The 15,783-nt window shown below is 39.3% G+C and overlaps 1 protein-coding gene across 2 annotated transcripts in view; it reads left to right on the top strand.

Annotated features, from left to right (window-relative positions):
* The first annotated feature begins 1,539 nt into the window (after positions 1–1,539).
* Positions 1,540–15,783, top strand: part of LOC137866730 (regulator of G-protein signaling 3-like) — a 25,065-nt gene continuing 10,821 nt past the window's right edge. For both annotated transcript variants that reach the window (XM_068702799.1, XM_068702800.1), the window contains exons 1-11: positions 1,540–1,717; positions 1,792–2,059; positions 2,139–2,349; positions 2,454–2,504; positions 2,740–2,786; positions 2,938–3,020; positions 3,172–3,225; positions 3,941–4,001; positions 4,379–4,496; positions 7,934–8,157; positions 13,066–13,147. In XM_068702799.1, coding sequence (XP_068558900.1) covers positions 1,584–1,717; positions 1,792–2,059; positions 2,139–2,349; positions 2,454–2,504; positions 2,740–2,786; positions 2,938–3,020; positions 3,172–3,225; positions 3,941–4,001; positions 4,379–4,496; positions 7,934–8,157; positions 13,066–13,147 — 1,333 coding nt within the window. In that variant the 5' untranslated portion in view covers positions 1,540–1,583. The remainder of the gene's footprint in view (positions 1,718–1,791; positions 2,060–2,138; positions 2,350–2,453; positions 2,505–2,739; positions 2,787–2,937; positions 3,021–3,171; positions 3,226–3,940; positions 4,002–4,378; positions 4,497–7,933; positions 8,158–13,065; positions 13,148–15,783) is intronic.

Genomic DNA, 15,783 nt, shown 5'->3' with positions numbered 1-15,783 from the left:
AAGTCTAACAAACAGAATCAATGACACAGGAAACAGAGGACTGGGTTTCACAGTAAAAGCCTGGTTCATAGATTACATCAACAGGTTCTGGATCAGTTGCTATTATTGATCTGAAATGATTGATTAGTTGTTATTATTGATCTGAAATTATTTATTAGTTAATTATAATAACATGAAAACATTATGTTCCATTTAAAAGCTCTTCTGGATATTTTATTGTTTCACATGATTTTATTCTGCTGAAGAAGATCATGCTGTAAGATCGAGAGCTCCAGACGAAATGTAAATCTGATAGCGGCACTATTATATATATATATATATATATATATATATATATATATATATATGTATGTGTGTGTGTGTTTATATAAAGAGCTGCTTTAGTCCGACGAAAAGAAGCTTTTATTTTGAAAGGGCATAGAGGAAACAGTCATGTGTGTTCGTTTAACTTGAAAATCTGCTTCTGGTTTGAATTTTTTTTTCTTTCAGAGGGAAAATTCAAGAAACATAAAAGACAGAAAGAAAAAAGAAGAGAAGAGATTAGACGGACGGTTAGTTAGTTAGTTAGTTAGAGTGTTAGTTTCTTTATTCAGACTGTTAGTTAGTTAGTTAGTCTTTTAGTTTGTTAGTTAGTTAGTTAGTTAGTTAGTCAGACGGTTAGTTATTTTTCAGGAGATTGATGGATGCGTCTCTCTGCAGCAGAAAAAGGTGAGAATAAAAGAGTGAAACTTTGATCCATTGAATCTGAGCTGATGTGATTTAAATAGTTTAAACTTCTTTAATGACTGAAATATGTTTTAATGTTAAATCTTGTTTCATTGTTGTGATTCAAACTTTAACAAATTAATCATTAATGTGACAATAATCAATATATAATATATAATATCTTCAATGATTAACTGTCTTTAATCATGTAGTGATTATTATCACTGGTTCAGATCAATATTAATATCGATATTATTTATATATATTATATATATATTAATATCGATATTATTATATATTAATATCGATATTAATATCGATATTAATATCAATATTAATGGTTCAATGTTTTCAGTAACTCAATACATTTTAAATGTGAACTAGAGGAGGGATGTGTGTGTGTGTGTGTGTGTGTGTGTGTGTGTGTGTGTGTGTGTGTGTGTGTGTGTGTGTGTTAATCCCTTAATCCTCCTCATTAGCTTCAATCAGTGAGACGAGCTTCAGCTTCATGACACCTGCTGTGCTCTGATAGGCTCTGTGGTGGAGCTGTCCTCCAGCTGCACCAGGAGGCCCAGTGTCTGCCTCCAGCCCGTAAGAGGAGGTGCAGAGAGGAGCAAGAGGTGAAGAGGAGGAGGAGGAGGAGGAGGAGAGAGGAGGAGGAGGAGGAGGTGAAGAGGAGGAGGAGGAGGAGGAGGAGGAGGAGAGAAGAAGAGGAGAATATGAAGAGGAGGAGAGAAGAAGAGGAGGTGAAGAGGAGGAGAGAAGAAGAAGAAGAGGAGAAGATGAAGAAGAGGAGAGAAGAAGAGGTGAGGAGGAGGAGAGAGGAGGATGAGGAGGAGGTGAAGAGGAGGAGGAGAGAAGAAGAAGAAGAAGAGAAGATGAAGAGGAGGAGAGAAGAAGAGGAAGAGGAGGGGAAGAGGAGGAGAGAGGAGGAGGTGAAGAGGAGGACAAGAGGAGGCTGTAAGGAGAACAGAGATCCAGGAGAAGTTCAGAACCTGAAGAGAGAAGTCAGGTGAGAACTGATCACATTGATTATTGGTTATTGATCAATAACAGCAGGTTCAGACTTTACATGTATTTCTGCAGGTTTTCACATTCTGGAAGCAGAACCAGGACCAGATGTGAATTCAGGTCTGAAGGTGAGATCCAGTTCTGTAGACCTGAGGTCAGAGTGGCACTAATCAGGAACACCAGGATCCAGACCTCAGTCCAGACTGTAGAGCTCAGAGGGTCTGAACTGGGTCAGGATTCCATCCTCACAGACCAGATGGATCCAGGATCTACTGAGACCCAGAGAGACCGGATTAGACCAACCAGCGTCAGACAGACCAGGACCACAGAGTCCACCTCAGAGGTCAGTTGGAGATGCACTTTTACAGGGTCTCTGTCTGATCCTGAACCTCCTATTGATCTGCGTGTCTGCCATGGTCTAGGTCAGGTCCAGGTCCACAGCAGGCCCAGAGAGGAATGCAGGTCTGGTCTCAGATCAGTTCTCAGAGACCAAGACTAGCAGGATGAGTTCTGAGAGAGTCCTGGGTCCAGAGTCCTGCAGAGAAGAGGGCGAGCTACCCAGGATCAGGTCCAGGCCTGAGACCAGGACTAGGAGGAAGAGGAAGATCCACCCGTCTGTGTTCAGAGGCCGAGGTAAGATCAATAAATCAATCAATATGTCGGTATTGATCCGTTATTTAAACCAGCTGTCAATTCTCTCTCTCTCTCTCTCTCTCTCTCTCTCTCTCTCTCAATAGGCCAGCTGCAGCTGTCAATCACTCCAGAGGTGGGACAGCTCCTCATTCACAGTAAGTGATGCAGCAGCCAATCAGAGAAGAGCTTTCATTCTGATCAATAATAACATACCTGATTCAATACAACTTATCTAGCAGTCAGGATCTCTGAGTAACTCTCTGAGCTCTTGAGGAACTCTCCGGGTCTTTGAGGAACTCTCTGAGTCCTTGAGGAACTCTTGGTGTCCAGTTTCCTGAATCAAACGTTATTGTTCTCTCAGTTTTCTGACAGTGTTTCTTCTCTCCACAGTCCAGAAGGCCAGAGGGCTGATGAGGTCATGTGACTCCTATGTGAAGGTATAGAACTCAGTTCTAGTAGGAGTAGCAGTAGTGGTAGTAGTAGCATTATTATTATTATTATTTTTATTATTATTATTATTATTAGTAGTAGTTGTGGTAGTAGCAGTAGTAGTAGTAGCAGTAAGTAACACAAACTGTGTTTGTGTAGATGGAGGTGACCTCTGACCTCTGTGTCATGATGAAAACCCCAACTGTCCTGAACAACAAGAACCCAGAATACAAGTTTAAGCTGTGAGAGACACACACACACACACACACACACACACACACACACACACACACACACACACACACACGGACGCTCTTCATGTTGTGAATGTTAACTGTGTGTGTGTGTGTGTGTGTGTGTGTGTGTGTGTGTGTGTGTGTGTGTGTGTTTTAGGTGTATCAGTGATGACCTCTACCTGAAGAGGTTGTTGATTTCAGTGTTCAGCAGGTGAGTGATGACATCACTTTGAACGTCAACATGAAAATATTTAAAACATGTAAACACATGTATATATATATATATATATATATATATATATATATGTATATATATATATATATATATATATATATATATATATATATATATATATATATATATATATATATATATATATATATATATATATATACGTTATATATATTTATACACAACGTTCACCAGCTGTTGCTCTCACCGGAGACTACCGGACATCTCCGGGTAACCGTCGTCACCTCTGAGTTTCGGTGCATTATGTTGATGAACAGTGGGAGCTGTGTTCACATGCTCTGACTGTCATGAAGACAGAAGAACACATGTTGATGAAACGTGTGGAACATTGTATTCATGTTGCACAGCAGTGGAACGTTTAAATAAAGTCACACACTGAGCACAGATAGTAGAAATATAACTGATACTGTGTGAAGAATACTGCTGTTAACAAGAACCTGTTTAAAGTGATTCAAACCAAATGTTGTTGTACTTCTCTTCATATAGCAGTACTTTAAAATAAAAGTGAGCAATACACTACTTTTAATTCATTATTGAATTTTGCGCATAACAATGATGATATATGTGTGTGTGTGTGTGTGTGTGTGTGTGTGTGTGTGTGTGTGTGTGTGTGTGTGTGTGTGTGTGTGTGTGTGTGTGTGTGTGTTGTCCGTCCCCTCCCTCACCTCCTCAGGTGCAGTCAGTTGATTGGCTGTATGAGCTTTGGGATTAGTTCTCTCGTCTCTTCCTCTAAGGTCAGTTAAACCAATCAACAGAGAGGGAATACTTCACTCTGATTGGCTTTCAGATCTCATATTTAACAGCAGGCTGGTTTGAGATAAGCCTGCTGTCTCCTGAACCAATGAATGAATGAACAAATCAATGAATCAATGAACGAATCAATGAATCAATGAATGAATCAAGCAATCAATTAATCAATCAACGAATGAATGAAACCTTCTGAAATCTTTTTTTGTTCTTTTCACTGTTAATATTTTATGGATCTAATGTTAAATACATTTTCATTCAGTTTTTTGGACACAAACATTTATTGATGAATCAAAATGCCAGATTACTTTTATCTATAGTTACATTTAATTACCTGTTGGCTCCGCCCCCTTTGTGTTGGCAGCTTGTCACTGGTTGGTTCTACCTACTGGGGGAGGAGTTTGGGCGGTCCAAACACCTGAGAGTGACATCACAGCGTAACAGACCAATAAGGAGCCCCGAGGACGTTCCAGCACACTGTGGTGAGTTACAGATCACATGGTCCTGCTCGCAACTGATTGGTTCATCCCAGTGGAAGACAAGAACTACACAAAGAAACTACAAACTGGTGACATAAGTGACCATATCTGGACTGAGGAGGAGTGACGTAGAGACCTGTCAATCACTGTGTAGCCCCGCCCCTAAATCATCCCTGCTTTATGGTCTGTTTGACTCTAAATGGAGCATAATGTACTAAATGAACATCATGCTGTATTGAAGAAGACTGTAAACTAGAGATTGAGACCATAAACTCATGTTTACAATGTTTACTGAGGGAATAAATCAAGAGAGAAGTAGAGTCATTTTAGACTAGACTTCTATACAACCAGAGCAGTCGCCACTAGAGAGAATGCAGGTTTAACACATGAAGCTTTGACTTCAATTTATTTTTGTATAGCCCCAAATCACAAATTACAAATTCTCCTCAGAGGGCTTTGCAATCTGTACACAGATGACATCCTCTGTCCCGGAACCCTCACATCAGAATTCTCACATCAGAACCCTCACATCAGAACCCTCACATCGGAACAGGAAAAACTCCCCCAAAAAACCCTTTAACGGGGAGAAAAGAGGGAGAGACCTGTGGGAGAGCAACAGAGGAGGGATCCCTCTCCCAGGATGGACAGAAGTGCAAAAGATGTCATGTGTACAGAATGAACAACATAACAGAGTTACAACACATTCAATGCATATGACAGAACCACAGCAGGAGGCAAGACCAGGGTCCAGGTATAACCAGGATCCACGGAAACCTGCGAGATGAGAAAGCACAGAGATTCCGGTGAAGAAGCAAAGTCAGTAATGTGTGTTAATGATATCGGTAATATAAAATAGTAATGTGAGTAATGATAAAAATGATATTAACAGTGGGAGTCAGCAGGGCCGTGGTGGGAGGAAGGACCGGGGTCCAGATAAAACTACGATCCATGGAAACCTGTGAGGAGAGAAAGCATTTTATTGTCATTGTAGTGATACGACATTTAATTTGGTAACCCTCAGCAGCTCTCATCAGCGATTACAAACAATATACAAGATTAAATACAGAAGGAAATACAAAATGCAAAAGGAATAAGAACGTTACGAAGTAATACAATTTAAGTAATAAAATCTGTGCAAACAGAGTATAAAGTGTATCAGTAGAGTTTTTAGCATCTTGATGGGGGGTGGTGCTAGCTGTTCAGGTCTAAGTTACAGCTCCAGTGGAAGAAGCTGTTCCTCAGTCTGTTGATACATGTTTTTATTGTTCTATACCTTCTCCCCAATGGCAGGGGGACAAACAGACTGTGACCTGGGTGGGTTGGGTCCTTGCTAATGTTGCTAGCCTTCTTGTGTAGACAGCTAGCATAGACCGTGTCCAGAGTCGGCAGCTTGGTTCCTAGGATCTTCTGCGCTGTTTTGACTACCCGGGCACTACCACTATAGCAGCTTATCTAGGGGCTGGTCCAAGGCAAACCTGAGCCAGCCCTAACTATAAACCTGAACCAGCCCTAACTATAAACCTGAACTAGCCCTAACTATAAACCTGAACCGGCTCTAACTATAAACCTGAACCGGCTCTAACTATAAACCTGAACCAGCTCTAACTATAAACCTGAACCAGCCCTAACTAGAAACCTGAACCAGCTCTAACTAGAAACCTGAACCAGCCCTAACTAGAAACCTGAACCAGCTCTAACTAGAAACCTGAACCAGCCCTAACTAGAAACCTGAACCAGCTCTAACTAGAAACCTGAACCAGCCCTAACTAGAAACCTGAACCAGCCCTAACTAGCAACCTGAACCGGCTCTAACTAGAAACCTGAATCGGCTCTAACTACAAACCTGAACCGGCTCTAACTAGAAACCTGAACCAGCTCTAACTAGAAACCTGAACCAGCCCTAACTAGAAACCTGAACCAGCTTTAACTAGAAACCTGAACCAGCTCTAACTAGAAACCTCAACCAGCCCTAACTAGAAACCTGAACCAGCTCTAACTAGAAACCTTAACCAGCCCTAACTAGAAACCTGAACCAGCTCTAACTAGAAACCTGAACCAGCCCTAACTAGAAACCTGAACCAGCCCTAACTAGAAACCTGAACCAGCTCTAACTATAAGCACAAGCATAATCAAAAAGTCTTAAGCCTACTCTTCGATGAAACGGGAAGTTTGTTCCACAAAAGAGGAGCTTCACTTTAAAGAACTGGAGGTTTGTCTCCTGGTTCTAACCCGTTAAGATCCCAGTGGACTCTTCTAGGACGTCTAGATCTACGATTCTTCCTTCACCCAAATGCACAAACATACAGTATTTGATTGGGTCTCTTTAAGCAAATCACAGCGTTCCACATCACCTGAAGTCTGGAGTTAAATCGGTTGTGTGAACTTCTGTTGGCCTTCAAGGAGCCGCTTCAGCTCTGAGCCCTCTTAATGGAGCGGGTCCTGGTCCTGGTCCTTTAAGGGCCTTACAGATCAGAAGTGACACACACAGGCTAACATGTTACCTTCATTAGTTCTGGCAGAAACCCTCAGGAGACACACACACACACACACACACACACACACACCCACATACACACACACACACACACACACACACACACACACACACACACACACACACACACACACGTTATATTTATAGTAGATATATATTAAACTGACTCCTGCTCTCTCTCTCTTTCTCCCCGGGGGTCCACACAGTTACCATGGTGATGAGAAGCTGCCCTTTAACTATGTGACCCTCACAATACCTCCATCCACCCCCCCACTCCTTCTATCTCAGTGTAAACTCCTCCTCTCTCTCTCTCTGTCTCTCTCTTTCTCTCTCTCTCTCTGTCTGTCTGTCTGTCTGTCTGTCTGTCTGTCTGTCTGTCTGTCTGTCTGTCTCTCTCTCTCTCTCTCTCTCTCTCTCTCTCTCTCTCAAACGTCACACTGAGATCTGACTCTCGTTCGACCGATCACATCAGAGGAGGACGAGCAGCAGCTGCACTCGTAGTATCAGAAGTACTGTCAGTAGTAGCGTCAGTAGATGCAGTAGTAGTATTAGAAGTACTGTCAGTAGTAGCATCAGAAGTATTTGTTCTTCTTCAGCGGGTCATGGAGTCTGACTTTGATATTTTCACATCAACATTTGACTTTTTTTACGAAACATTTTAGAGGAAACAGGGTTTTTTAATCCAACAGAGTTCAGAACCTTCAGAACCTGAATAAAGGAAGATTCCTGGTTTAAGATCTGCATGTTGTTGGTTCAGCTTGTAGTGGCCAGCTGCGGGTTGAACTGTGATACAAGACCACCTGTCCTGGTCTGGTTAGGTCTGTTCTCTCTTGGTCTCTCCTGGTCTGTTCTGGTCTGAGAAGAGGCGGGATGTTCTGGAAGAACACGGCCTGGTCATGGGACGATGCAGCAGATAATGATGATGGTGGTTATTTGCTCGCAACAGACCTCCGGAGGATTCCGGACTCCACTTCAGATACTGACCTGAACCACATCCCCACCACCAAATCCTCAACGGCGGCCGCCACAACCAACCTGAACCACATCACCACCACTGGACTCAAAGCACTGACGAACCACAGCCTGGACCCCACCAACCCCACCTACAGCAGCTACCTCTCCACGCTGTGTGTCGACATCAACCGGCGTCAGGCGACCCAGCAACTACCGGTGAGTCCTCCTCCGCCGTCACACATACAGCATTACAGACTTCAGCAACACAAGTGTCATTAAATAGACAAAGTCAGACTTGGTCTTGACTTGAGATTTGACCTGTCTTCATTTAGGACTTGACCTTGCATTTGCTGGTCTTGACTTGAAACTTGTTGATGTAGAATCTGGTCTTACCTTTGATATCTTGGGAGCTGCCTTTCTTTATTTGAGACTTATCTTGCTAGACTTACCTTTGGTCCTGTGGTGTTTTGGAGGTTGGTGAAGAAGGTCTTGAAGCAGACTGATTGAGTGAGGTGTTGAATATGTCTGAGAACACTGGAGATGTATCTATGAATCTATGCAGGTATTAATGCATTTTGTAGCATCTCTACTTAGCCAAGCTGCTAAGATGTTATTGACCAATCAGATGATCACAAACCGACTCTGTGTGTTTGACTGTTTTTCTTTAAAGACTCATCAAAGATTCACATGTGATGAATTATAGAGTGAAGCTTCTTCTGCTACCACACACATGTTTACTGCACAATAATACAGCACCTTATTCCCTAAGACCTGAACCTGTCTGATACCTGGACTGAACCTAGACCTGATCTTGAACCCTCAAACAGTGAGGACCAGGACTAGATGTCCTCACTATCACGGTCTGAAGTTCACATCGGTCCTCACAAGAGCAGCAACTCTCAGGAAGACGAATGTGTGAACCAGCTTCACATGTCATGTATGATACATGATGCAATAGTTACCATAGCAACAGAGCTCCAACACACTGCGCTGCTTCATAAAGAGCCTTTCAGAATAAGAGCCTCAACATCATTTTGTTTTGAAAGAGGAAGCTAGAAAAGAGTCTCAGGCGTTAAAGAGATGTTTGAAGACAGAAAGAGTTTTATAAAATGTCCCAGCAGCAAAGACTTTCTGTCTCACAGTGAACATGATTCAGGTTCAAGTCAGTTCAGGTCCATGAGGGGGAGCGGGACCGGGACTCGGTCTACGGTTCAGGTCTTTGAGGGACTAGCTGAAGACCGTCAGAGTCCAGAGTTGAAAACAGTCGATCCTGAATGACAGCGTTCACGCGGGGGAGGGTGTGTGTGTGTGTCTGTGTGTGTGTGTGTGTGTGTGTGTGTGTATGTGTGTGTGTGTGTGTGTGTGTGTGTGTGTGTGTGGGAACCAAAAGTCAGAAGAATAGCAGGAAACACATACAATCACAAACAGAGTGTGTATCCGTGCGATAAGACACACTTCCTGAACTCTCTGCTCTCTAACATCCAGTAGACTGTTGAGTCTCTCACACACTGGACCACCTAGACCACAAGACCAGCTGGACCTGGGTCAGACCTGGTTCTGTAGATCTGGATTGGACTTGTTGTTTTTTTCCCCTGGTTTTGTGAAGTCTGGATGTGGATTAGTTTGGATTCTTTGTCTCTGAAGCCTGGAATAAATTTCTTTCTTATAATCTGGACCAGGGTCAGATCTAGTTCTGGTTCTGTAAATTTGGACCTGGTTCAGACCTGACTGCTCTTGTGACAGTTTGGGTTAGATCAGGATCTGGCTCTATAAACCTGAGCTGGTTTCCATCTGGCTCTGTTTTTTGTTGAAAACTCTTTCTGTAAATCTGGACCTGGATTAGACCTGGATCTGTGTTTATTATTCTGGATCTGAATCAGACCGGATTGTCTGAACCCTGGATCTTGATTTGGATCTGAAGATGGACGGGTGGACCTGCAGAATTTGAAATCAACGTGATCCGCTGTGATGCACACGATCCACCGTCTGTGTCGAATCTGCATCGGACAGAATCTGCCTCAGGTCTGATTATTGATTCTGATTTAAGGACCAGTTCAGTTTTTTATTTGTACTCTGATGAAAGTTGAGTTTTGGATTCTTTGAACTCTTGTCATTCTGACTTCAAACTCTCTGGAGGAAATTAAGTGGGTTAAGGTGTTAAGGTGAGCCACCAGGACTGTTGTCCTTTAGGTGTGTTTTCGGCTCCAGTAGAGTCCAGTAGAGTTCTGTAGAGTCCAGTAGGACCCAGTAGAGTCCAGTACTGATTTCAGGTTTCTGCTACCAAGATGACATTAAATCATCAGTTTTTTTGATGGAGTCGGTGTGACAGACGTTCACCAACAAACACAAACATCACAGCAGGAAGTGTCTTCTGATTGGCTGCACAGTGTGATGTCACTACAGGTCATTTCCTGTCAGAAACCTCCAGAGGTGTGTTTGTGTGACAAGTCGATCAATAATTCACACACATTAAAACTGCATGATGGTACTGAGAAACTGTGTGTGTGTGTGTGTGTGTGAGTGTGTGTGTGTGTGTGTGTGTGTGTGTGTGTGTGTGTGTGTGTGTGTGTGTGTGTTTGAACAGGCTACACAAACATTCAAAGACAAACTTGAACTCTTCAGTTCAGGAGCTGTGTGTTTATTCCACCCTGAGATTTGTCTTCAGGCCTCCTCTCAGCCTGCAGCTTGTATTCAGCCATGAGCTGTAGGAGTGGAAGATGTCATTGTGATGTCACCCGTTGGTTTGTGGAGGGCTGTTTTGAAGCCTCCAGTTCGGCATTTTGACTGACGCCATCTTGTTTTTCTGAAACCAGAAGGGACAACAGAGGGGGTGGAGCTACGAACAACTGAATGCTGAATACAACAATTTTAGGGAGCAAAGTGGTTTAATCCTCTTTGATGAAGTGAAAACACGTCGTAAGACGAAACACAGGGCAAATAAATACCCATTTTTCACTGCTGCCATGAATGAACCAGGATCCTCCTCAACACTGGGCCCACTGAGCATGCTCAGTAGCATTTCCTTTAGCTCCACCTCCCAGCCTGGTCCTCATTAATACTTTAATACCTGATGATTAAAATAAGAGATATTCATGTTTTTACCTCAGAATATATATATATATATAAAGATTATATGTTATCATATTTAATGGTTATCATATTTAATGATTATGTTATTATATATAATGATTATGTTATTATAAATAATGATTATGTTATTATATATAATGATGATATGTTATTATAAATAATGATCATGTTATTATATATAATGATGATATGTTATTATAAATAATGATTATGTTATTATAAATAATTATGTTATTATATATAATGATTACATGTTGTTATAAATAATGATTACATGTTATATATAATGATTACATGTTGTTATAAATAATGATTACATGTTGTTATATATAATGATTACATGTTGTTATAAATAATGATTACAATTTGTTATATATAATGATTACATGTTGTTATATATAATGATTACATGTTGTTATAAATAATGATTACATGTTGTTATATATAATGATTACATGTTGTTATATATAATGATTACATGTTATTATATATAATGATTATGTTATTATAAATGATTATGTTATTATATATAATGATTACATGTTATATATAATGGTTACATGTTGTTATATATAATGGTTACATGTTATTATATATAATGATTATGTTATTATAAATAATGATTATGTTATTATATATAATGATTACATGTTGTTATATATAATGATTACATGTTATATATAATGATTACATGTTATATATAATGGTTAGATGTTATTATATATAATGATCATATGTTATTATATATAATGATCATGTTATTATATATAATGATCATATGTTATTATATATAATGATCATATGTCAATATATATAATGATCATATGTTATTATATATAATGATCATATGTTATTATATATAATGATCATGTTATTATATATAATGATCATATGTTATTATATATAATGATCATATGTCAATATATATAATGATCATATGTTATTATATATAATGATCATATGTTATTATATATAATGATCGTTATTATATATAATGATCATATGTTATTATATATAATGATCATATGTCAATATATATAATGATCATATGTTATTATATATAATGATTATGTTATTAATATAATGATTATATGTTTTTTTATATAATGATCATATGTTATTACATACATCACTGTGTTTAAATATCAGACGTCTCTGAGGACGTGTGAACCAAACTGAACCTTTAGAGAAACACAAACACTGAGAGTCTGAGTCCTCTTTAAAGACCTCCTCCATGGTGTGTCTACTCAGACCCTCCAGGAGGTTTAATATCAGCCTGTCAGTCTGAACTCAGGGACATTTAACTTCCTTTGTGCAGAGAAAACTCTCAACCTTTCCTGGTCGTCATGGTAACAGACAGACCTCCTGTCCAGATCTGGATGTGTCAACATGGCCGAAGACATCGACAGTGTTCATCCTCTGGAGAGCAGGAAGAGCAGCATTACATTACAGTCATTTAGCAGACGCTAAAAGTGACTTACAATTCAGTATCTATCTCCACACCGTAGGCACAGCTACAGGAGCAATTTTTGGGGTTAAGTGTCATGCTCAAGGACACATTGACATGAGACTAGCGGAGCAGGAGCCGGGAATCGAACTAACATCAACAATATTTATCCTCTGGAGAGCAGGAACTTCATTCATCCTCTGGAGAGCAGGAACTTATTTTATCCTCTGGAGAGCAGGAATAGCAGGAACTTCATTCATCGTCTGGAGAGCAGGAAGAGCAGGAACTCCAGTCCTCCTCTGGAGATCAGGAAGAGCAGGAACTTATTTTATCATCTGGGGAGCAGGAGGAGCATGAACTTGTAACTTGTAACAAATAATCTCAACAGTAATAGTGTCACATCAGTTTCACAGTTCTGGTTTATCATTTTCAGGATGCATCAGCAGCCACAGAATCAATGTATGTATGTATATGTATGTACAACTACATGGACGTGTACATGTATATGTATGTAAAAATACATGGACGTGTATAAGTACATGTATCCTATAGATCCAGCTCAACTGAACTCTCTTTGTTTTTTCCAGGTGAACGTTGTTCGAGGAAAAGATGGTTTTGGATTCACGATCTTCTCTGATTGTCCAGTTAAAGTCCAAGCTGTCGACCCCGGTGAGAAAACCCACTATTTAAATATTATAAATATTATAAACATGATGAATATTATACACAAACAATATAAACAAACATTATAAATATTATAAACATTACACACACCATAAACATTATTATTATTATAAACATTAAAAATATTGTAAATATAATAAATATAAACATTATAAACAAACATAAAGATCAACACTATCAACATTACAAACACTATAAACATTACATTACAGTCATTTAGCAGACGCTTTTATCCAAAGCGACTTACAATTCAGTATCTACACACCGTAGACGCAGCTACGGGAACAATTTTGGGGTTAAGTGTCTTGCTCAAGGACACATTGACATGAGACTAGCAGAGCAGGACCGGATCGAACCGCCGACCCTCTGATTGAAAGGCGGCCCTGCCCTCCATTTAGCCACGGTCACAACTAACCCTAACCCGTATAAACATTATAAACACTATAAACACTATACACATGATAAACACTATAAACATAAACATTATAAACATAAACAATATAAACATTATAAACAAACACTATAAACATTATAAACACTATAAACATAAACATTATAAACACTATAAACAAACATTACAAACACTATAAACATTATAAACACTATATGAACACTATAAACATTATAAACACTATAAACATAAACATTATGAAAACTATAAACACTATAAACATTATAAACACTATATGAACACTATACACATTATAAACACTATAAACATAAACATTATGAACACTATAAACACTATAAACATTATAAACACTATAAACATAAACATTATGAACACTATAAACATTATAAACACTATAAACATAAACATAAACACTATAAACATAAACATTATAAACACTATGAACACTCTAAACATTAGAAACACTATAAACATAAACATTATAAACACTATAAACAAACATTACAAACACTATGAACACTCTAAACATTATAAACACTATAAACATAAACATTATAAACACTATAAACATAAACATTATAAACACTATATGAACACTATATGAACACTATAAACATTATAAACATAAACATTATGAACACTATAAACATTATAAACACTATATGAACACTATAAACATTATAAACACTATAAATATAAACATTATGAACACTATAAACACTATAAACATGATAAACACTATAAACATAAACATTATAAACACTATAAACATAAACATTATGAACACTATAAACACTATAAACATAAACATAAACATTATAAACACTATAAACATAAACATTATTAACATAAACATTATAAACATAAACACTGTTAATACTACAAACACTATAAATATAAACATAAACACTATAAATATTATAAACACTATAAACATAAACATTATAAACATAAACACTGTTAATATTACAAACACTATAAATATAAACATAAACACTATAAACATTATAAACACTATAAACATAAACACTATAAACATAAACACTACAAACTTAAACACTAAAAACTTTATAAACATAAACACTATAAATATTATAAACACAATAAACAAATATTATAAATAAAAACACTATAAACATTATAAACATATTACATTACATTACAGTCATTTAGCAGACGTTTTTATCCAAAGCGACTTACGATAAGTGGATCAACATTGGTAATCAAAAGAACTACTAGTCACCAGAAGTCATAAGTACATTTCCTTTTCCTAACAAGCATCTAAGAGCATGAAGCAGAGCATAACTCAGAGCCAAAGTACAGTGCAGAAACAAGAGAAACAGTTAGTGCTATAAGTAATACGAATACAATAAGTGCAACAAGCTAGTATGAATACAATACGTGCTGAGTGGAAGGCTCAGGGTAGCACTTCCTGAAGAGGTGGGTTTTCAGCCTACGCCGAAAGATGGGCAGCGACTTTGCTGTCCTGACGTCAGTGGGAAGTTTATTCCACCACTGTGTGGCCAGGACAGAAAACAGCCGTGACCGGGTCGATCGGCCACCAGGACCTCTGAGCGACGGGGCGACCGATCGCCCCAAGGCAGCAGAGAGAAGTGGTCGGGCGGGGGTGTAGGGCTTGACCATGGCCTGGAGATGGGAAGGAGCTGTTCCTTTCACTGCCCTGTATTCTAGGGTCTCAGTCTTAAACTGGATGCGAGCTCTTACAGGGAGCCAGTGTAGAGAACGGAGAAAGGAAGTTGTGTGGGAGAACTTGGGGCGATTGAACACCAGGCGAGCTGCGGCCTTCTGGACAAGCTCCAGAGGTCTGATGGCCGTCGCCGGGGCTCCGGCGAGTAGAGAGTTGCAGTAGTCCAGGCGGGAGATGAAGAGAGCCTGGATGAGAACCTGCTCCGTCTCGTCATTGAGGAAGAGGAGAATCCTCCTGATGTTGTAGAGCAGGAATCTGCAGGAGCGTGTAACGGATGAAATGTTTGCTGAGAACGACAGTTGGTCATCCAGGGTCACACCCAGGTTCCTCTCAGTCCGAGTTGGCGTCACTACGGTATCATCAATGGTGATGGACAAGTCCCGGTGCGAGCAACCCTTCACCAGGAGGAACAGTAGCTCAGTTTTGTCTAGGTTGAGCTTGAGGTGATGTGTCGTCAATCACTTCGAGATGTCATCCAAACACGCAGCGATGCGTGTCTCC

Source organism: Cebidichthys violaceus, unplaced genomic scaffold (genome assembly GCF_023349555.1).
Source record: "Cebidichthys violaceus isolate CVI_PGR_0920_01 unplaced genomic scaffold, fCebVio1.0.p SCAF_9, whole genome shotgun sequence".
NCBI lineage: Eukaryota > Metazoa > Chordata > Actinopteri > Perciformes > Stichaeidae > Cebidichthys > Cebidichthys violaceus.
Note: the sequence above shows the minus strand (reverse complement) of the source record. Positions and strands in the feature narration are given on the sequence as shown.